The sequence below is a fragment of the Eptesicus fuscus genome, chromosome 15 (genome assembly GCF_027574615.1).
Source record: "Eptesicus fuscus isolate TK198812 chromosome 15, DD_ASM_mEF_20220401, whole genome shotgun sequence".
Lineage (NCBI taxonomy): Eukaryota > Metazoa > Chordata > Mammalia > Chiroptera > Vespertilionidae > Eptesicus > Eptesicus fuscus.
The window spans coordinates 56,860,750-56,884,196 of record NC_072487.1 but is presented as its reverse complement, the minus strand read 5'-3'; the positions used below and the strand labels follow the sequence as shown (position 1 = coordinate 56,884,196).

The window sequence follows — 23,447 nt, the reverse complement described above, 5'->3', positions numbered from 1 at the left end:
TATATTGACAATTTCAAGTGTTGATGAGGATGGAAAACAACTTGAAATCTCATACACTTGGAGTGCAAAAATGAGATTGCCACTGTGGAAAACTGGCAGTTTCTAGTAAATTTAGGTATGTATATCTCATATCATCCACTATGTTGCTCATGGATATTTGCCCTAGAAAAATGAAAATTGTTCACACAAAAATCTGGGCATGAATATTGATAGCAGCTCTATTCATAATTCCCCCAAATTGGAAACAACCCAAATGTCTTTCAACAGGTAAATAGATAAACTATAGTACATCCATATAGTGGAATACTATTCAGCAATAGCAACTTGGATGAATCTCAGAGGCTTTATGCTAAGTGAGAGAAGCCAGACACCTGTGTGTCACATATTTCCAATTTATATGGTATTCTGGAAAAGGTAAAACTGTAGCGATAGAAAAATATTAGTTTTTTCCAGGATTTATGAGTGGATGGAACGATGGCTATTAAGGGAGAGCACAATGGAGATTTTATGGTGATTGGAGAGTTTCATGTCCTGATTGTAGTAATAATTACATGAATCTATACATGTTTTAAAATTCATAGAACTGAATACTGAAATAGTCAAAAATCAATTTTATTGTCTAATTATTTAGAAAATACAAATTTAAAAATTATATCTCACCACAACAGTATATTTACGTTGTAACAAAAAGACTTCGTATTATTGGGCTTTACATAAATTGCACCTGTTTTTTGGGCAATCAGGCAGTCAATAAACATTGCTTGGGTTTATTGCTAACCATTCTCCCATTAGATTGATACACTTATTTTAGTGTTTTATTATGCAGTGGGTTACTGTTGAGTTTCCCTGACCCAGGACCTAGATTGCCTTTCCAAGTTAACCCAATCTCTGATATAATGCATTCCATATTGCTTTTATAGCTCATTAAAATACCAAATAAATTATGGAAGACAAGCAAGCTTGAGCTTGAGTCTGGTCTTTGCTCTATGTTAATTTTAAATATATGACTGCAGGCTAAAATAAACTCTCTTGTTTAGCTTAAATACATTTCTTATCTTTAAAATGATAATATTTGTGGCGTTTAAATGAGGAAATGTATGAAGTTGCTGGAACAGAAAGAGTAATTGATACAATAGCTTCCCCCTCATATTTCTCTTTCTAAATTGTTTATTTCTTCACTCCCTTTACTTTTTTCTCTTCTTTCCTTCCCTGATTTCTTTCTTCCTTCTTATTGGGCTCATGGAAGACTTTTATATTTATGCATAGGTGAACTTGGAGTTACCATAGTAAATAATTATTTTTAAAAATATTTGAATTTTTACAGGTAAAAGAGAAAAAGTGAAATGGAATGGGAAAACCAAACCATTCTGGTGGAATTCTTTTTAAAGGGGCTTTCTGGTTACCCAAGGCTTGAGCGACTTTTTTTTGTGCTAATCTTAATAATGTATGTGGTCATCCTTCTGGGCAATGGCACCCTTATTTTAATTAGCATCTTGGACTCCCACCTTCACACCCCTATGTACTTCTTCCTGGGGAACCTCTCCTTCTTGGACATCTGCTACACTACCACCTCCATTCCTTCCACACTGGTGAACTTCCTCTCAGAAAGAAAGACCATCTCCTTTCCTGGCTGTGCGGTGCAGATGTTCCTTGGCTTGGCCATGGGGACAACAGAGTGTGTGCTCTTGGGCATGATGGCTTTTGACCGCTATGTGGCTATCTGCAACCCTCTGAGATATCCTGTTGTCATGGGTAAGATATCCTATGTGCCCATGGCAGCTGGGTCCTGGTTTGCAGGGGTTATCAACTCTGCAGTACAAACCACACTTGTGGTACAATTGACATTTTGTAGGAATAATGTCATCAATCATTTCTCCTGTGAAATTCTGGCTGTCATGAAGATGGCCTGTGCTGACATCTCAGACAATGAGTTCATCATGCTTGTGGCCACGACATTGTTCACATTGATGCCCCTGCTCCTGATTGTCATCTCTTACTCACTAATCATCTCCAGCATCCTCAAGATCCACCCTTCTGACGGGAGAAGCAGAGCCTTCTCTACTTGCTCAGCCCACCTGACTGTGGTGATAATATTCTATGGAACCATTCTCTTCATGTACATGAAGCCCAAGTCTAAAGAGACACTCAATTCACATGACTTGGATGCTACTGACAAACTTATATCCCTGTTTTATGGAGTGATGACTCCCATGATGAATCCTTTAATCTATAGTCTCAGAAACAAAGATGTGAAGGAGGCAGTAAAACATCTACTTAGAAGAAAAATTTTTAACAAGTAAATGGGAAACAGGTAATTTTTATAATCACAACGAGGAAATCAAGGAGTCAAAAAGATAGGTTCTTGCTACTGTGCCAAATTTATCTCTCAATGCTTGCAAGCTTTAAAATAGTCTTTCTTGGTGTGGTGCATAATGAAAGCAAGTAAACCTCAGTGTTTTGGCAGTGGAGTCAGTGATTATAGTTGGTTGTTGTTAATGATGAGCTTGATTGTGAGGGCTAGTAGAGGGATAGTGTAATAGGAAGAGAAAGTTCTAGGCAAAAAATGTTATACTAAGTGTTAAAACCTTAAAATATTTTTGATACAATTATTTCCAAAGTCAGTTTCATACTTCCTTATTTTCTTTACAACAAAGAATGAAACCTGGTTTCAGATATTTAAAACTCAGCTAAAATTAGAAAATTTCATACTGTAGTTACTGAAATAATTTATTCAGATATGTAATGGTGATTGTCTTCTGTCTAGGTAGCTGTAATCTATTAAATGTTTTGGTTCTAAAATACTCGTATTTTTATAACTTTTTGTTCATTTTTAACTATGAAGCATTACATTATTATTCTTTTCTGCTTTCAATATATTTGTGATAGTCTTCTTTCCAAAGACCTTCTGATCGTGGGATCTAACTTCTTTGGACTTGGGACCAAATAACTGATTTTTAAAGCTGTTTGAAAATTAAATGTAAATAATGTCTGAGTCAAATATTCACTGTTAATATAGAGCTACAATTTTCCTCTGTCTCAGTGGCTCTTTATCCATGAAGTATGTTGCTAATCCAAGAGGAATTTGTTATTAACCTACCTTGTTATTAGATTTACCTTTAAGATGGTTTTTACGTTTGATTTTTTTTATTGTTAACATGATTACAGATATCCCCCCTTTACCAACCCTTTGCCCGCCTGTACCCAGCCTCCACTCCCAAGCCTTTACCATACTTTGTCTGTGTCCATGGCTATGCATATATGTTCTTTAGCTAATCTCTTTACCTTCTTTTATCCAGTCCTCTCCCCCACCTCCCTTCCTTTTAATATTTGTCAATCTGTTTCATGTATCCAAGCATAATGGAATATGATTCAGCCATAAAAAAAGAAGGAAATCTTACCTTTTGCAAAAGCATGGCTGGGCCTGGAAAGTATTACGCTAATTGAAATAAGCTAGTCAGAGAAAGGCAAGTGCCACATGATTTCACTATATGGGATTTAATGAACAATATAAAGCAGGCGTCCTCAAACTATGGCCCACGGGCCACATGTGGGTGTTTTTGCTGTTTTGTTTTTTTACTTCAAAATAAGATATGTGCAGTGTGCATAGGAATTTGTTCATAGTTTTTTTTAAACTATAGTCCGGCCCTCCAACGGTCTGAGGGACAGTGAACTGGCCCCCTGTTTAAAAAGTTTGAGGACCCCTGATATAAAGTAATCAAATGGAGACAGAGGGGAGGGAGCTGGGAGCTGGGTGAGAAGGGTGAAAGGTTTAAGCAAAAAAAAAAAAAAAAAAAAGACTCATGGACACAGACAATAGTATGGTGCTTGCCTGAGGGAAGGGGCATTGGGGGAAAATAGGAGAGAGTAAAGATGATTGAAGGGGACTTGACTTGGGGCAGTAAACACACAATACAGTATTCACTGAGTGGCCAGATTATTATGATCTCTGAACGCATAATAATCTGGCCACTCATTGTATATCCTATATAATAAAAGGCTAATATGCAAATTGTCCCCTGAACCAGGAGTTTGGCCAGTAGGCAGGCTGGCCAACCGCCCATGTCCCCTTCCCCTGGCCAGGCTGGCTGGACCCCACCCATGCATGAATTCATGCACCAGGCCTCTAATACACACACACACACACACACACACATACACACACACACTGATTGGCCAGATTATTATGTGTTCAGAGATCATAATAATCTGGCCACTCAGTATACAAATGATGTAGAATTGTATACCTGAAACCTATATAATTATATTAACTAATGTCACCCTAATAAAGTCAATAAAAAATAGATCATAAGAACAGAACAAGAGGCCCAAAACAGAACCATAGAAAAATGGTCAATTAATTTATGTGAAAAGTAACACTGTAGTGCAGTGGTGAAGGACTCTTTTCAATACATCATGTTGAGGCAAATAGTATTCATACAGTAAAAAATAAATCTTGACTTTTGTCTCATACCACATACAAAAGTTAATTCCAGATGGATTGTATATGTCTTTACCAAAGGTAAAAAATGTAAGGCTTCTAGAAAGGTAGGGGACTTGAACTAATTAGGGCATTCTATGGATAGAAAATAGGATAGAAAAATGAATAAAATTGTGATTCTTTTAAGAAGGGTAAAGGTCCAAGTGAGTCAATGTTGGATAGGTAATGTAAGTATCTATTGTTATGTCAATGTTACATTGATACAATGATGCAACATAATAATCATAAAATTTTAGTGGCATACCAAAATAAACATTTATTAAATTCTATGAGATAATAGTTTATCTGGGTTAGAGCCAGGTGATCTTTGCTAGATTATCTTTGTATCTCAAATCAGCTGTGTGTTGGCTTGTTTTGGGACTCACTAATTTGTTGAGGATTGACTGACAGCTGGCTCACCTAAGGTGACCCAATTCCTCCAGCTGGCTAACTTGGACATATTCTCATGACAATAGCAAAGATGGAAGGGAGAGGGCTAACTTAATTGTGCAAGTGCTTTACAAGTTTCTACTTGCATTATATGACCAAACCAGGTCAAGTGCCTAGGGCCAAAATCAGACTAGGTGGACCTAGGAAGAAGCAAATAACCAGGGTCATTAATGCAATTAATGTACCACAACTGTATAAGATCACTTAGCTAATTGTAGTTGAGCTAAGGTTCAATCCATAACTTTAAAAACATTTATTGATTTTAGAGAGGGAGGATGAGAGAGAGACAGAGATAGAAAGACATTGATATGAGAGATATTCTTTGATTGTTTGCCTACTGTATGCACATGAACTGGGGATCAAAACTGAAACCTAGGTATGTGCCCTGACCGGGAATCAAACTCAAGACTTTCCATGCACGGGATGATGCTCCAACAAACTGAGCCACACAGGCCAGGACTCAATCCATAACTCTTTTACTTTAAGTCCAATACTCATTCTAATGAATTGCACCATCAGGTATTATTAAATAATCTTTATAAAGAATCACAAACATTGCATTAGGAACTTAGTTTATTCATGGAGCATTTGATAGTAATAACTTATCTGATTGATCAACGCTCTCTCTTCACTTTTAAAGCTCAGTAAGAATGTCTGTCTTCTATTACTCAGGTAACAGATATTTGGAGAGATTTCTGAAAATAAATGGGTCACTTTACAAGCTCAGAGGCCACATGGGAAGGCATTTCTATAGTTCTATTAATTGCAATGTTTGCTGTATAATTCAAGGGCAATCTATAGAATGAATGGAATAGGCAAATAGTCTCTTCCAGTTCTGCTTACTCAAATGCTGCTCAAGAACCAGGTCTTTTACTGGGCCAAATGACTTAAAATAATTTTTTAAAGTTGCCCAATTTATTTTGGTCCTGAACTTGGAGAATCACACCCTTGAGAACTGGAAAGTTTCTTAACTTTGCTTCTGAATCACAATATTAAATTGTTAAGGGAGTTGGAAGGTCCCTAAGAGCAACAAGATATATTAGTAATATTAGTTCCATGGGTAACTCTTTGGAAGTTTTTTTTGGAGCAGATTATAGGTGGTGATTTTGGCAGAACAAATCTTCATGTCCTGACTTCTCTTAGGAAGTTACTTTTAAATTTTTAATTAATAGGAACTATATATGTTGAGACTTTGTGAATCAGGCAAGTTTTGGGTTGAATTTTTGCAAACTATGAGTATCCATATTGCTTCTCACTGCAATATTTTGAAAAAAAAATACCTCTGCATGGCTGACTTGAATATAGTTTTTGTAAAGTATTAGTGTAATTTAAAACATTAAGAATCTTTTGCTCTTTGGAGCCCTGCATCAGATTCATAAGAGACTGTGCTGAAGATAACTAAGTCTAAATGTTGAAGCATACATTGACCAAAGGAAGATGCTCATCACAAGTGCTGAGGTAAATGGGCACTGACATTATCCATCTACTTTTTGTATTCTTGTATTTACAGAATTTGTTAATGAGTCTCAGGTAGGCCATGAAACCAGAATAGAGATACTTACTTTAAAAAGAAGTATTAATTAGTAGGAAAATATTGAATTGAAGAAATGAGTCATGAATATACAGGGTGGGACAAAAGTAGGTTTACAGTTGTGAGTGCACAAAACAAAGTTTATTCTTACATTATTTTTATTAATTATTGTATTATTTTCCATATGAACAACTGTAAGCCTACTTTTGCCCCACCCTGTAGCATAGAATTTTTAGCATTATTATGCCCTAGTTTTTCTCATTTATCTTAAACATTTCATTAAACCCCTCCAAGCATCTGTCAACTTTAAAATGTGATGCCAATAAATTCAATAAAAAGGAAAAAACAAAAACAAAAAAATTGAGAGCGTTGGATTATAAATTCTCCAAGTCTACTTTGGCTTTGACATTTTAACGAGGGGGAGTTTGCAGGAAAACATTTAATTATTTTAGCACTGTAATTAGAAATCATGTTTAGAAAAAGAGAAAAGATCTAGACTCTGGCAAACATGTGAGATAAGGGTAAGGGAAGGAGTGGGGACTCAATATGCACGAGAGGACTTCACTGTTTTGTTTCTGAAAGGGAGAGCAGGAGAGTGGTGGAGAGAGTGAAAGGAGAGGGAAGACAGGACCCAGAGCTGGAGCAAGAAGACCGCATGCTGGCTAGGGAAAGACCAATAGAGAAACCCTCAATGGAAGTAGGGGTGTGTGCTGCCCAGAACAGACTTTAGAGACCAAAAATGTCTAACATTCACCTTCCCGGTGAATCAGTAGAGTGTTCATATTCACCTATGGATTGTTGGTTGAAATTTTAATAGGTTATGAAGAGGTGCAGAGTTATTTTATCTGAGTCAGTGTGGGCCAGCACTGGAGCAGCATAGAGGCAATTATGGTTCTGCAGGCCAGGGAAGCCATGAAATCATAGACCCTTGTGATTGTTGGAAATTTTAGAGAAGCCATGGAATTGGAGGGGTGGTGGAGGGAGAATATAAAAGAAGTTCATCTAGATCTCTGATTTGTGAACAAGGGAGGAATGATTATCCTTCTTGTACAGATTAGAAAACCAAGTTTCACCCAACCTTTGTTGCTCAGTGGTTGACCATCTGCCTAGGAACCAGGAGGTCATGGTTTGATTCCCTGTCAGGGCACAGGCCCGGGTTGCAAGCTTGATCTCCAGTGTGGGGCGTGCAGGAGGCAGCCAGTCAATGATTCTCTCTCATTATTAATGTTTCTATCTCTCTCTCCCTTTCCCATTCCTCTCTGAAATCAATAAAATAAAAAATAAATTTAAAAAAGCATCATGACAAGATCCACTGGGGAAATGATCCAGTGGGTCTGTCTTAAAAAAAAAAAAAGAAAAGAAAGAAAGAAAAGAAAACCAGGTTTCAAAGAAATCAAGCGATTTGCCTAATTTTGCATACCAGTAAGTAGCATGGTTGGACTGAGAGCCCAGATCTCACACTCTGAAGATGGTGCTCCATTGCAGAAAATGATTGTTTGGAAAACATTTCTACTTCTGCGAGTACAAGTGGTTATTTTTTTTTACCTCCCGACCCTATATATACACACTGTACATCAAATATTTAAAGATAAGAGCTCATCTTTATTTCTTAAGGAAACTAGCTTTTTTGAATGTTGCACATAATTTATTGCAAAAGTAAATTACAAGTTAAGAAGTCTTCAGGCTTTTATGTTGACATAGAACTATAGCGAAAATGTTCTGTGGGGGTGCTGAGTGTCCATTCACAGTCAGGATGGTGAGGATGCTGAGTGTCCACTTATTTTAACACGTATTCAAAACTTACCAAGTTCAAGGTAGCGTTGTATCATTAAAAATCTTAACTGTGAGTTACTTGCTAGTTTTGTGGAGAACAAGCTCTTGAGAAACTGACAGTCCAGTGGTTGTGCACATATGATTGTGGTTCAGTGTGACACATAAGTATGTACAAAGAATAAAGTGTACTTGAGACAATGACATATTTTTAATGACTGGATAAAATATTCGAGAAAGACAAGATTGGAGTTGGGAAAGAAGGACACTCTAGGTGAACAAACTGCAAATTAAAGCCATAAAAATATAAAATGGCATGGTAAGCTGGTTGTTGCCTCAGACCAGAGTAAGGAGGTGGAGTATTGGGAGATGAGGTTGGAGAAGTAGGCAATGATGAGCATGTGAGGCTTGTGTGTTTGTGTTTGTTTTCATTTGAACTCTATCTTGTAGGAAAGTAGTTTTTAAGCGTGTTGCCATATGTGATGGATTGTGAAATATATTGTAAGTAATTTGATTTGCATTATAAAATACTTGTTGGGTAAAATTATTTTCTTTCTAAGAAAGTACAGGTTTATGATTATTCCACACACAAAAATGCCTTCTTGAAGAGAGAAATCAGTTAGTATTACAGTGAGTGAACACTTACTTGTCTATCTTCTATTTATATTCTGTAGTGTGTAGCATATCCATCCAATATATTACACAATTTGCAGCTTTATGAAATGCAACCAAATATTTTCTTGTTGCATCTTTTATAAAATATTTTTATTTGCCTAGAAATCTCCCCTGGTCCTTATCTTGAGTAGGTCCAATATACCTTATTAAACTAATTCTCAAACTGTCTCACTGAGCACTCCCAACATAGAATTATGATTCTTACTTCATGTTTGCCTGGTACCCTGGGGCATATTTATGTCATTTCATTATAACTGTTTATTTACTTGAGTGTGTTTTATATTTTATTGTGAGTTGCCTGGGAGTAGCTTTAGATCTTCAGTGACTTATAGTGTGTGCAGTACATGTTGAATGAATGAATAAATAAATAGGTATTGCCAGGATCATGATTCTCTTAAAGTACCCCTATCAAAAACCCCTTAAAAGTTGGTAGAGTTTAAAATTTTAAGTATATACAATGTATACTTTTATTCACTATGACAGATGAACAAGAAGGAATAAAATGGTCAAGACAAACTTAACAGTCATTTCAAATTTTATTTTTCTGGGATTTACTCACTACCCCAAAGTTGAAATCATCATAATTGTGCTGTGTTTGCTGATGTACCTGGTCACTTTGTTGGGTAATATTGTTCTGATCTCCGTCACCATCCTGGATTCCTGCCTCCACACCCCCATGTACTTCTTCCTCAGCAACCTCTCCTTTCTGGACATCTGGTACACTTCTTCTGCTCTTGCTCCAATGCTGGCAAACTTTGTTTCAGGGAAGAACACCATCTCCTTCTCAGGATGTGCCGCTCAGATGTATGTCTCTCTTGCCATGGGCTCCACTGAGTGTGTGCTCCTCTCCATGATGGCCTATGACCGCTATGTGGCCATCTGCAACCCCTTGAGATACCCCATCGTCATGAACAAGAGGGTCTGTGTGCAGATTGCAGCTGGCTCCTGGGTGGCAGGCTGCCTCACCTCCCTGGTGGAAACTGTGTCTGTGCTGCATCAGTCTCTCTGTGCAAAGAACATCATCGATCATTTCACTTGTGAAATTCTGGCTGTCCTGAAACTGGTTTGTGGGGACACTTCCAAAGTGCAGTTAATCATGCTGGTGATCAGTGTACTTCTTCTTCCTATGCCGATGCTTCTCATTTGTATCTCTTATGCGTTTATTCTCTCCAACATCCTAAGAATCACCTCAGTGGATGGTCGAAGCAAAGCTTTTTCAACATGTGCAGCCCACCTAACTGTGGTGGTTTTGTTCTACGGGACAGCTCTCTCCATGTACCTGAAGCCCTCAGGTGTAGATTCACAAGAAATCGATAAATTTATGGCGTTGGTATATGCTGGATTAACTCCCATGTTGAATCCTATCATTTATAGTTTACGAAACAAAGAGGTAAAAGCGGCTGTGAGAAAATTGGTAATTAGGAACTCTCTTTGTGCTCTTTCAATCCATAGTAACAAATAATATTGATAAACATTAAGGGATATTTAGTGGTCAGTACACACCAGAACATTGGGATAATTGGGCCAGGCTCTCATTTTAAATGAGATATGTGATTTCCTAAGTCTCTTTCTTGACTAACCACTGAGACTCTAAGATAATATAGATATATTTTAAGTAAACATATCTGAAATCTTATACAAATAAGTCTTATGATGAAAATTTTCAGTTTTTGTTCTGGGTTATAGAGTATAAATATAACTTTGAAATAAACATTAAAAGTTTTTATACTGAGTATTCAAAATTATGTACATGTAACATACAAATATAATAACTCTTATAGATTTTAAAAGCTAATTTATGATTAACCTCTATTTTAGGCTGAATTGTTTTCCTCTAAAACTCTCATGTTGAAGCTCTAACTTCCAAGTACCACAAAATGTATCTGCATTTGGAGATATGCTCTTTAGAGAGGTGATTAAGTTAAGATGAGGCTGTTAGTTTTGGCCCTCCTACAACCTGAGTTGTGTTGTTGTAAGAAGAAGACATTTAGGCACACATTGATACACCAGGGGTGCTCACACACAGAGGAAAGGGCATAGGAGAAGGTGGCTATCTGCAAGCCAAGGAGAGACCTCAGAAGAAATAAAAACCTGCCAACACCCTACTTGGACTTCTAGCCTCCAGAACTATGAGCAAATAAATTTGTTGTTTAAGACACCAAATCTCTGGTATTTTGTTATGGCAGTTAGCAAACGAATACAACCTATTTTTCAGCATAGCTAAATTTAATGGAAATAATTTAATATTCTATAAATGCGTGGCTGTGTTTTACATGTATAAGTATGTTTGTTCATGCAGACAAGTATGTGTGTGATGTGAATGTCTGTGTACAAATGTAAAAGGAATGCACAAATGTATCTTGAAGTGGGGTAGAGGAGTGCCAGTCTGGAAGAAAAATAGAGAGTTTAGTGTTATGTTGGTCTTAGAGTGCTGACATTATTTTGTGAATTCCGAGAAGCCACAGGGTATTTCAATGAAACTACTAGCACTTTTGTGCTTTTTCCTGACACCTGGTTCCTTAAATCCACAGGTATAAATAAACCCATTAGTACTTAGAAAAGACATGGTATCTATATTAGAGAATTTACAATACCCCAACCCCACTAAATTGGTGTAAACTATTGAAACATATGAATATATCTTATTGTATATACCACAATATTCGAGGACTTTAAAAAATGTACACCCAGCAGCTTTCATAGTATCGTAGATCCCCTCTGGACCAGATAACTAAATGCAAGGTTAATGTGCGAAACTTATTTGCTATTTATCATGGAGTTGTCACCAGAGTCAGTAGGATTGTTGTGATGGTTTAGATCCAGGTTGAGGGCTGCCCATTGGTGTAGAAGAAAAGGACGGGAGGGAGATGTTCTGGGATTAACTTTACGGCATGTGAGAAAATCATATCAAAGGTTTATCTAGTCTGTCTAAAGGGTGACAACTGCAAGACTGGTAGATAGATTGGGGTCAGTGGACTGACCAGTCGTCATTCAGTGATAATCCTTAATAGACGGGTGAGAGAGTGGAGCTAACAGAAAGGAGAGTGGCACTGAATGTAAGCAACAGCAAACACAGTGATAAGACTTAAAGCTTATTAATTCCATCTCGTCATAATCACTTATTCTACCTCAGAGATTTCACCTTACTGCCTGCATAAGGGCAGGGTGAATATGGTCTATGGAACTCACAAACCTCTGTTTCTATCAGGAGCCTTCCTAAATAAGGCTTGCATCCCTTATAATGTTCTCTGTTATTTGGCCTTGGGTTTACTATCTCCAAGTGGGTACTTTTCTGAAACTGACTTCACCAAATATCTATGAGCGTATGAGGATGCCTTCACTTGTGAAGACCTCTTAAGGCTTCTGACAGGATCACAGGCATTAGTCTTGTGGTTTGCTCTGCCTGATTTGAATCATCTTCAGTAGCACACACACTAGATTGCTACGGATCTCTCATTCTTCTATTGCCTATGACTAGTATTTTTTCTTAAACTAAAAAAAAAAAACAATTTTTCATTTACAAAAGGATTTAGAATACATAAAACAAGGCAACATTTGTTCTTTTCTCTCATCTTCTGGTATTGGATCTGGTGGTGGCTCCTCCACTGTTGCACAGTTGTTCTCCAATCTAGTGTTACTATCACTGGTTCCTTCCTCGGTCATACTGCCCACCCCCCTCCCGTCCACTCTCCTTGTCCTCAGGAGTAGACATGCCTTCTTCACCAGTCTGCTGACTTTCTGTCGTTTCTTCAAGATGTGTCTCCTTTATATCCATTGGAATGTTCTCGTCTTCTTTCTTTTCTTCGGTCTTATTAGCTGCTTGTTCTTCCTCTGGAACAATACTGCTCTACCTGTGTTCAGCTTGCTCTGCTGCCCCCTTCTCCCTTTCCTTCTGCCTTTTTGCGAGCCTGTTCCTCTGCCTGTGCAATTTCAGCTGCAGTTTTTTTTTTCTTTCTATATCCACTTCTATTTTTAAACCACACAACGTTTTAAGTTCATTGTTAAATGAATCTGTGCTCTCCTGGAATTTCCTTTTCCTGGTGTTGCTCCTCTATTTGAAGAAGTTCAGCTTCTAGTTTTCGCTGGTGAACCATTAAGGACTGGGCCTGTTGTTTGAGGACCTGCATTCTAGCTGTTGTGACAACCAACCGAACATCTGGCACCACACTTTCACTAAGGATTTCACTGATGAGGTTGTGGTTTCTCTGGAAACGAGCGGTGGCTGTATGCTTCATTGAAAAGACATCATCATAATCATCCAGTCTTTAGCAGGCTGAGTGCTCATGTAAGGTTCTCCTTTCTCCATGTGAGATGGCCTCTGTCGCCTTTCTTCCTCTAAAGAGGCTTCTGCATGACTTTTTGTACTTGTGTAAGCAAGATATACGGGGGAATCATGGTCGGCCTTCATAGATTCATTGTATTCTATCTTTTCTGCTTCATATTCCTTTCAAATGTTCTTGTTTTTCTTCACCAATGAGATCTCACCACATGCTACCAATAATCTTGCCAATCTCCCACAGCTTTAGGTGAGGGCTGGAAGCCTTTGCTTGGTCCCAGACCTTTCTGCTATACCTCATGTAGGGCATCAGCGGCTTATCTGGTGGCTTGGGGGTTTTGGAATTGTAATGCCAGAAGATGCCACGTGGCTGTTGGTGCCCAGGTTCCCTCCCAGCCTGTAGTTGTTGTAGGCGAGATGACTGTATGGATTGTATCCCACAAACCATGGTGTGCTGGGCATTTGTGTTGCAGGAGCTGGGGTGGGTTTGACAAAGGGAAGTGAGGCTGGAGCTGCAGGCACCTTTTCTGCCCACGGTGTCTCAGATTCATTCTTAAGGAACTGCGAACTCAATCTTCTAAAATGTCAAGAAGACCATCTTATGACTAGATTTTTTATATTTCATAATTTTTATTTTAATACATTAAATAGCAAGATGGGGTTAGCATTACTTTTAAAATACAGTGAAAAAGTGATATTGGAGTCAAGGTTAATGGTATATTCCATATTAAAAAATGCCTTTTAATGTTAATGCATAGACTACCTCTGAATTGAAGAAGTAATAGGGTTATCATGACAAATAAAAAGGTTTGTGAACAAAGAGCAATGTTCAAATGGGAATGGATATTAATTTAAAAAATCCTGTGTATCCTCCTTTCCACTGAATCCTCATTAGTATAATAAAATAAGATATATGATAACCTGATTCTCAATTAAAATCACAAAGCATATTATTCTAATTATCTACATATTCCTGCTAACAAAGTAAAAAATTGTAGAAAAAAATCTCTTTCTCATTTACATATTAATGCCTGTCAATCTAGTAACTACTGCAGCAGGGGTAGTGATATGGTATTATGGAAAACCATGGACTTTACAACCAAAGTACTCAGGATTGAATGCCGACTTTTTTACTTCCTTGAAGTGTGACCTTGGAAAACTGATTTTGACCTCTCTGTGCTTTGGTTACTTCATTTGGAAGATGGATACAGCAATGCCTGTATCATGAGGTTGTTTGTGACAATCAAGTGAGAAACTAAATTCAAAACCAGGAACCAATTACAAACAGAAAAAAAATGAACTCAAATAGTTCTTTCAAAAAGGGGAATGAAAAATATGTGTTTTACTTGTTAAGTAGACATATGTACTGGATTTTCTTGGAAAAGCTCAAGTTCATTTTTTCCTTATTTTAAAAAGTTTAATCTTACTTCTTAGACCAGTTGTCCCTACATTTTTGTCATTTTCATAAAAAGATGAAGGTAGATTATTATTTTGCAATTTATTTCCAACATTTTCATAAAAAGATGAAGGTAGATTATTATTTTGAAATTTATTTCCAAATTCTGTGACTCTACATATAACTTTTATTTCTTTTGTTGCATTTGTATTAAAAACCTTTGCCTCCAATCTATAAGCTTGTTTTGTGCATGAATTCAAAGATGTGAGTTTCTCATCCTTTCCTCCAGAACCAGTGTCTACTCACCAATTTTCTCAGAGCTCCATGCACCTCTGTATTTCTCAGGCTGTAGATGATAGGATTGAGCATGGGTGTTACTACTCCATAGAACAGGGCAATTAATTTGTTAAAAGCAGAATCTTTGGACTTTGGCTTCATATACATGAAAAGGATTGTCCCATAAAACACAGTCACCACTGTTATGTGGGCTGAGCAGGTGGAAAAGGCCTTTTTTCTTCCTTCTGCTGAATTGATTCTTAGTACAGTAGAAAGGATGAAAATGTAGGAGATACAAATCAACAGTAACGGAGTAAACAAAAATATTACATTACCCAACATTATAGCGATCTCATTCAAGGAAATATCTGTGCAAGCCAGCTTAACAAAGGCCAATATTTCACAAGCAAAATGATTAATGACATTTTTTCCACAAAAGGGCAACCGTATTGCAAGAATAGTTTCTGTCAGTGAGTTGAAAAAGCCCAATCCCCAGGCGAGAGCAGCCATCTGAATACAAAGAGCCTTGCTCATGATGATGGTGTATCTCAGAGGGTTGCAAATGGCCACAAACCGATCGTATGCCATTACTGCTAGGAGCACACACTCTGTGGACCCCATACTATAGGAGACAGACATCTGCACAACACATCTAGTGAAGGAGATGGTTTTTTTCTTTGATAGGAAGTGTATCAACATTGAGGGGATAAAGGAGGATGTATACCAAATGTCTAGGAAAGAGAGATTAGCAAGGAAGAAGTACATGGGCGTGTGGAGGCGGGAATCCAGGAGTGTTAGGAGGACCAAGGTGCCGTTCCCCAGGAGGATCACCAGGTACATCACCAAGCAAGTCACAAAAAGGAGTTTTTCAGCTCTTGGGTACTCAGAAAGTCCCTGCAGAATGAACTCGATCTCTGTCCAATTGGTCAATTCCATTTCACTATTTTATACCTGGAGTAATCTAGAGAAAACTACAAGTTAATCTAATGAGTCTACTGTATTAACATATGAAGGAAGAGATCATTGTAGGAGGGGCAACAAGTATCAGCACTAGCTGGAATAGTGGTAACAGCTGTGAGTTTAGCTTTTCCAGTTCCTCTTCTAGCTTATAAGGCAAGGGATTGAAGACATGAAATAATTACATGGATAGCTTATGAAAAATACAGGTTTCTGGAGTCTATTCCTGAGAGTGTAATGCACAAGTTATGAGGTAGGGAAGAACTAGTTGAATTTTGAATAAACATCTGTAATCTCTGATTCAGTGGACCCACAGGCCCCATTTTGAATATGAGTATTTGGGAAAGAGCATGCTAACCTGTTAAAAATACCTATTTATTTTTAATGTCAATCATTGACAATACAATTGGTTTAGGGTTTTATAATTTACAAATATGTTCATACATTATACTTATTTTATTATTACTCTAATTCTCTAAGGAAAATAAAATTCATAGAGGCAAAATATGTATAAAAACATAGTAAATGAAATGTATATAAAAACATACTTTTTATTCAAATTTGCATTTTCTTACTTTACCTCGCTCCCCTCCCCCTTTTTAACTACTTGCTTATTGCTGTCCCCAAATTATGCAAGTTGTCTAAGGAGTGAGAATCAGGCATAGTTTTAAGTAGTATGCTCCAGATGATTCTAATTTGCAACTGAGGGAGAGAGCTACCTGTCTTGTGGAGTGCTTCCAACCGTCAGAGTGTAGGTGAATCACATAGAGAATCCTGGTAAAAGATTCTGAACCAGTGGGCCTGATGTGGCTTCTAAGATCTGCACTTATTAACATGTTCCCAGATGCTGCTAATGCTGATTCTCTGCACAACTCACTTGAATAGTAAGGCATTTTAGACCATCTTTCTCCACAACCTTTGCAGAGTGCCATTGGTGCTTTGTAGAAGTGAATAGTAGACAATGCAAAACTGAACACTTGGGAGAGTTGGATGTGAGACTTCTGTGTTAGTGTGTAGCAATACATTTTTTGATCTTTAGATTTTTTTAGATACACAGTCAACCAAATTACATACAATTTTTTTTATTTCTGCCCATATGAAAGTCATTACTCTTCCATGTGTTGAATTTGTAATTAGGATCAATATTTTTTCAAAACAGGAATTCGAGGTTAGCTCAAGCACCTGAGTTGTGTACCATAAAGCATGGAGCAAATGACTTTAATTTGAGAAAATGAAAGAGTAGATATTAGTAGATGACCTTCTTTATAGCAAATAAATTAACATAATTTTGAAGACATCTCTTCATCCTCAAGGTATTTTGCATTGCTTAAAAAATATCCTTAGTGGGGGAAAATTGATCCAGTGGATTAGTTTCTACTTAGTGTTTTCAGACAGTGGCTGTGTTTCTGGTATAGTAAATTGCCAACATGTTATGCTACTTTCCATAAAAACTCCAGTTTATAATAGTGAGACATATTAATCAGCATAATAGAATGTCTACATACATGTTGGCTATGGAAATGAGACCTCTCACACAAATCAAGCTGAACCCTACTTTGTAGGCACACATTACAAAGAGGGTAAGAAGGGTTGGGTAGGCCAGCATATACTTCAATTTGCTTTAATTTTTTGTCCAGCTTCCAATAACCAGATCATAATCATATAACTCTTTATGTACTGCAAAAAATTATTAAAAAATGTAATATTCCTAGTCAATGAGAGAAAAAAGAAAACCCAAGAATTGTTAAGCATAGCAGAATCTATCACACCATAAACTCTAATCTAATGTAATGTAATATACTAATATTTTGTAATAGAGTGGCAACTCTGATTGAGTAAAAAATACATTGAAAAGCTATCTGTAAAACTAGTAGAAATTGTTTTGCAAATTAAAATCCTATTTTCTTCAACATTATAATGAGTCTATTATAATAGACTTACTAAAGTTTGTGACCTTTTTTTATCCTAACATCATTTCTAAATTTACATTACTCTGTTACTTTAATTATTCCAGTATTTTCTTCATCATCAACATTGTCTTCATCATCAGTTTTTATCAAGTATTTAATGTGCAACATAAAACAAAAAGATTAGAATTTGATTGCCTATATGTGCGGATATCAACCTACTCTGAATCTAGGAATAAAATTCTTGTAGAGGCTTTGCAGGAACATAAGTTGTTTGGGGTCTGTCCTGAAGATTTTTCAGACAATATGTGAATCAGATCAAATGCCCCCTCTTCTTTTTTAGAAACATCTCCTGAAAATTGATTTCTATTTGGAAATTGCAGGAAAAAATTATGGTGTGCATTTGCTATTCTAACAGCCCTGAGATAGTTGCTGGAAAAAAATCACTGGCAAATCTTTATAAGAGAGACCACCAATCTGATTTAATGATTTCAAGTGGGGGGAAAGGGGTAATGGACAGTATAAAGGAAGTTATTTTCATTACCTTATAAAGCTAGAGTAACTTTTAAGAAGCAATCTACAAACACTCTGTTGAATATCATTGTCTGAAATATTTTCTCCACTTACGTTTACTTCCCTAAAATGGATTTCTGGGAACAAGGGAATGAAGATTTTTAAGATTTTTGAGTTTCTAGTAAGTTACTTTCCATGAGATCTATATATTAGATAATTCAATTTTTTTCTAGTTCTTTGCCATTATTGGATATTGTTTTTGTTAAACAGTTTTATTTTTGATTAATGCTAAAGTAATTGTTAGATAATCTTAGTACATTTATTTGATGGATCATTATGCACCTAATAATATAACATTTATGAGGAATTTGTATAAATAGAAAAATGATGCTTAAATTATGTTAAAATGATTAAGAAACAAAATAACAATTACAGCATTGTCTATAAAACCAAAACCTCAACCAAGATAACCTAGATAGAATAGAAAGACTAGAAAGAAATATCCAAAACATTAATGGTTATCTTAGAGATATTTTTTCTGCTTTTCTGAATTACCCAAATTCTTAAATAGATGTGCATAAAATAAAAAAAATAATAAAAAAGAGAAAAACACTGAAGCAGGTATCCAATTATGTTAGGAAGATGAACTCAGACAAAATGTTAAAACAGTATAAGAAATGTTGATTGTCTTAGGTGTCTAGAGACTGTACAGTGAGCTTGAGTTGTACTGATGTCCAGTTATTGATAGGAATGCACTGTTTCTGGTGGACCTAGTACAGTTATAATCCCTGCCCTCAAAATCCTCCAGGTAACAGTGTTTATTGTTTTTAGGAGGTACACCAAGAAAACTTGAGCTCCTGACTTAATCACGTGTGATAAAAAGAGATTGCAGACCATTGATTCCAAGAAAAGAATTGTCCCTAAAAGATGAAATTCTTATTTGTAAAGGCTGAACTGGCCTGGATCCTAGCCATCCTCTAATCCCTCTCTCCTAACCTCTAGTCTTTTATATGAAATCACCATTCTGTGGTTTAATGCTGGGACTTCATCCAGTCACTATTTCAGTGTTATAATAGACTTACAAAAATTTGTGACCTTTTTTTTAATCCAAGCCAGAAGTCAAACTCTAGCTTTCTAGAAGGGCCTCTAACTTTCTTTGTTTTTTATTTTGCTTTTTAAAATTGACTTTGCTACTTAAGATCTAGTTTTTAAAGTACTAAGATTTTTCAATGAAAAACACATACCATCTGCACTCTAAATTCTCAGTTATCCTCTCCAACTTTTCTAAAAAGATCAATTAAGACCAATGATGATACTACACAAAGATTAATGGATTTTCCAACTCTCAATTTATAGATTTTGAAAACTCTAATCTTTTATTTAATATGCCACAAGGAAAGATGTACTATTTTAGCTCACAAAGAGAAGAATAATTGACATGTGATGTTCTAGTATGAAGCACTTCATATAAATTTTATTATTTAACCTTCAAAGTAGCCCAAATATTATCTTAAAATTTTACCTATGAAGAAACTAATTTGAGATTTTAAAGGTTAAGTACAATTTTAAATATCTTATAATTGACAAATACTACAATTATGATTTAAACTCTTATTTATATGATCCCCAAGCTTCCATTTTCCCACTATACTACAATGTTTACTAATTCATAAACTTATAATAAAATAAAATTTAATACAATGCAAGGATCCATATGATAATTATACACACAAAATATATTTACCTCTTTTGAAAACATTGAAGACCTTGTCTTCCACTTATGAAGACATTGTTCACAAAGATAAATTCAAATGAAAAACATGCCCCAAGTTCCTTTCATGTCTAGTGTGGAGAGAATTAAGGTCCAGGGTAGCAGAATTTGCTTTGTAATAAATGAGAACTCCATCATTTTTAGTATTTCTTCTTTAGCCTTGGCCACCTGGGATTCAGACTTACAGGTGTGATTACTTCTGCCCTCTGTTACATATATTTTTTATTCCAATCCTATTTTTTTTTTTACCATTAACACCTTTAACTACATATTTTCTCAAACCCTTATTGAGCCTAGTTTATGGGTCTTGCTGCAGATAATTTTTACTTAAGATTCTATTGCATTGGATACTCAAATATAGTAGTCATTAGCCCATTATTTATAAGAGTCTGTTAATATTGCAAGCAACTTTCTCTTCCTCACTAGTCTCTTCCATAAACTATTTTGGGATTTAAAAAAAAATCAAAGAATATTCTGGTCTTGGAGATGATGCCTGGGATTTTGTATTTTTTTCTTTATATATATATTTTAAAACCCTACCATTAAGGATGGCCTGAACTCAGAAATTTTTGTATTTATTGATAGGGTATTTTTCTTTTGGGATAATTTTAATAAAACTTGTCTATCTTACCTTGTGACTGGATTTGTAAGTCATCCACACCATCCACTCTATAAAGTAATAGAAAAAATCCCCAGGAATTTGAATTTCATTTGCATTTTTTAAATGAGACCAGAAAATTCTCAATTTTAAAGAAGATTGCTCCTCCTTCCTAAACACACACACACACACACACACACACACACACACACACACACGGAAAAGTTTAGCCATAGTTAGGCAAACTTGAATCTTCTGAAGAGGGTGTCAAGGAAATAAGACACATTAAAAATAAAGGTCAATGATGTAACTCTCGTTTTACATGATTTGCCCTGAAGTTGATACTTACTCGAGAGAGACTCGGCTTCTTCTGGAAGTCAGTCTAGCACTTTTACAAAGTTCTTCAGTCCCTAAGGTTGTGAGTCAGAAACTAGGCTTCCCTAGAGAGAAAGTCTCTACTTCTGCACATTCCAAAGACCCAATTATTTTGACATAAAGATAATCTTTTTTAACATAATATTTTTTTTTATTTTTTCAATTAGAGTTGAGGTACAGTATAGTTTCTGGTGCACAACCCAGTGATTGGAAATTTATATAACTTCCATACATTTCTTGGAGTATTCATTGACTATGTCTGTGTATTTATGGCTTCAAAATAAGTTGGGTCTGGAATCAGAATATGTACAAAAGTTCTCAAAAAAGTTACTCTTCCCCAAGAATTTGCCACCCCCCAGCTTTATTGAGAAATAATTTACATTACATTTTATAAGTTTAAGGTGTACAATGTTATGATTTGATGAATGTACATACTGCAAAGTGATTATCACAATACCAGTAAGGTTAGTTAACATATGCATCCTCTCAACATAGTTGCCTTTTTGGTGTGAAAGCATTTAAAATCTACTGTCATAGCAACTTTAAATTTTTTTTTTTAGGTATGAAATAGATGTTCTCATAGCAACTTTCTAGTATGCAATACATATTGTTAACTATAGTCACCATGCTGTACATTAGGTCTCCAGACCTTATTAATCTTATAACTGGAAGTTTGTACCATCTGACTACCATCACTCATCCCTCCCCCCCAACCCTAACCCCTGGAAATCACCAGTCTACTCTCTATTTCTATAAATCCATGTGCCCTTGACCAGAATTGAATCCAGGACCCTTCAGTCCACAGGCCAATGCTCTATCCACTGAGTTAAACCAGCTATGACTTTTTCTTTTATTTATTTTTAATTTTTATTTATTTTAGAGAGGAAGGGAGAGGAATAGAGAGATAGAGACATCAATGATGAGAGAGAATCATTGGCTGCTTCCCTCATGCCCCCTACTGGACATGTGCCCTTGATCAGAATCGAACCCAAGGCCCTTAAGTCTGCAGGCTGACGCTCTATCCGCTGAGCCAAACCAGCCAGGGCAGTCCATGTTTATTTGTTACTTGTATTTTCTCTTTTGTTGTCTATCCACATCTTTTGCTTGACTATCTCTTGGTAATTTGATAGTTTTCCTTTTAATTTGCTTAAGCTCTTCATAGATTAACACTTTTCTCTCCAATTTTTTTTATTGATTTCAGAAAGGGAGTGGGAGAGAGAGATAGAAACATCAGCGACGAGAGAGAATTATTGATCGGCTGCCTCCTGCACGCCCCACACTGGGGATCAAGCCTACAACCCGGGCATGTGCCCTGACCAGGAATCGAACTGTGACCTCATAGGTGGACACTCAACCATTGAACCACACTGGCTGGGCTCCAATTGTTTTTGCAAATACTTTTCCAACGTGTGGATTTCCTCCTTATTTTTGACATGTTATTTTAATTTTCATATGATCCATAAAAATATTGCCCTGGCTGGTTTGGCTCAGTGGATAGATCATCGGCCTGCGGACTGAAGGGACCCAGGTTTGATTCCCAGTCAGTGCATATGCCCAGGTTGCTGGCTCCATCCCCAGTGCGGGGCGTGGGGGAGGCAGCTGGTCAATGATTCTCTCTCATCATTGATGCTTCTCTCTCTCGCTCTCCCTTCTTCCCTGAAATCAATAAAAATATTTTAAAAATATATGAATGGACTTTTCTTTTATGACTTGATTTTTAAAAAAATATATTTTATTGATTTATTTTACAGAGAGGAAGGGAGAGGGAGAGTTAGAAACATCGATGAGAGAGAAACATCGATCAGCTGCCTCCTGCACACCCCCTACTGGGATGTGCCCACAACCAAGGTACATGCCTTTGACTGGAATCAAACCTGGGACCCTTGAGTCTGCAGGCCGACGCTCTATCCACTGAGCCAAACCGGTTAGGGCTGACTTGATTTTTTAAAATTTCATCCTTATGAGAGTGGAGATAAATATAATTAAATGCATATACATACAATTGGGCCAGTAAAATAGTCAAAGTCTAAATTATTGGATTTTAGAGCTAGAAATCATCTTTAAATTAATCTAGTTATAATCCTTATGAGATGACAGAAAACATCTAAGTATGCTTGACATTCATCTTATTTCTCTCCCCAAACCCAGTGAGGCCACACAGCTTATTTGGGCACAATTGTCATTGTTAGAATGTTCTTTATATATAAAACTCTATATGCAACTCATCTTTCCCTTTCAAACAAGAAAAAATAAGTATATATTCCTTTCTTGTGACAACTTTTAAAGTATTTACAGATTGCTGACAAGGTTGTTACATGGTAAAGATTACTTACCATGGTTCTTGGTATTTAATAGGCCCTCCATAAAAAATGGTTAACATTACTATATTTAATTACAAATCAGTGAGTTTGAGAACAATTTGCTTACTGTTGATACTAAAAAGAATCACTTTTAGTTGGTTTAGGTAAATAAAAT

At 36.3% G+C, this 23,447-nt stretch overlaps 3 protein-coding genes and 1 pseudogene across 3 annotated transcripts; 2 read left to right on the top strand and 2 right to left on the bottom strand.

Annotated features, from left to right (window-relative positions):
• Positions 1-1,343: 1,343 nt before the first annotated feature.
• Positions 1,344-2,681, top strand: LOC103286374 (olfactory receptor 13C9). The gene has a single exon (XM_008141838.3). It carries the CDS (start codon positions 1,344-1,346, stop codon positions 2,298-2,300), a length of 957 nt encoding a protein of 318 aa, XP_008140060.2. The 3' UTR covers positions 2,301-2,681.
• Positions 2,682-9,405: 6,724 nt separating this feature from the next.
• Positions 9,406-10,365, top strand: LOC103286570 (olfactory receptor 13F1). Its single transcript, XM_008142127.3, has one exon. The coding sequence runs from the start codon at positions 9,406-9,408 to the stop codon at positions 10,363-10,365; it is 960 nt and encodes a 319-aa protein (XP_008140349.2).
• A 2,051-nt stretch (positions 10,366-12,416) lies between these two features.
• On the bottom strand, positions 12,417-13,659 carry LOC103286571 (SWI/SNF-related matrix-associated actin-dependent regulator of chromatin subfamily E member 1-like; annotated as a pseudogene).
• Positions 13,660-14,848: 1,189 nt separating this feature from the next.
• On the bottom strand, positions 14,849-15,787 carry LOC103286572 (olfactory receptor 13D1-like). Its single transcript, XM_008142128.2, has one exon. It carries the CDS (start codon positions 15,785-15,787, stop codon positions 14,849-14,851), a length of 939 nt encoding a protein of 312 aa, XP_008140350.1.
• Between the last annotated feature and the right edge of the window lie 7,660 nt (positions 15,788-23,447).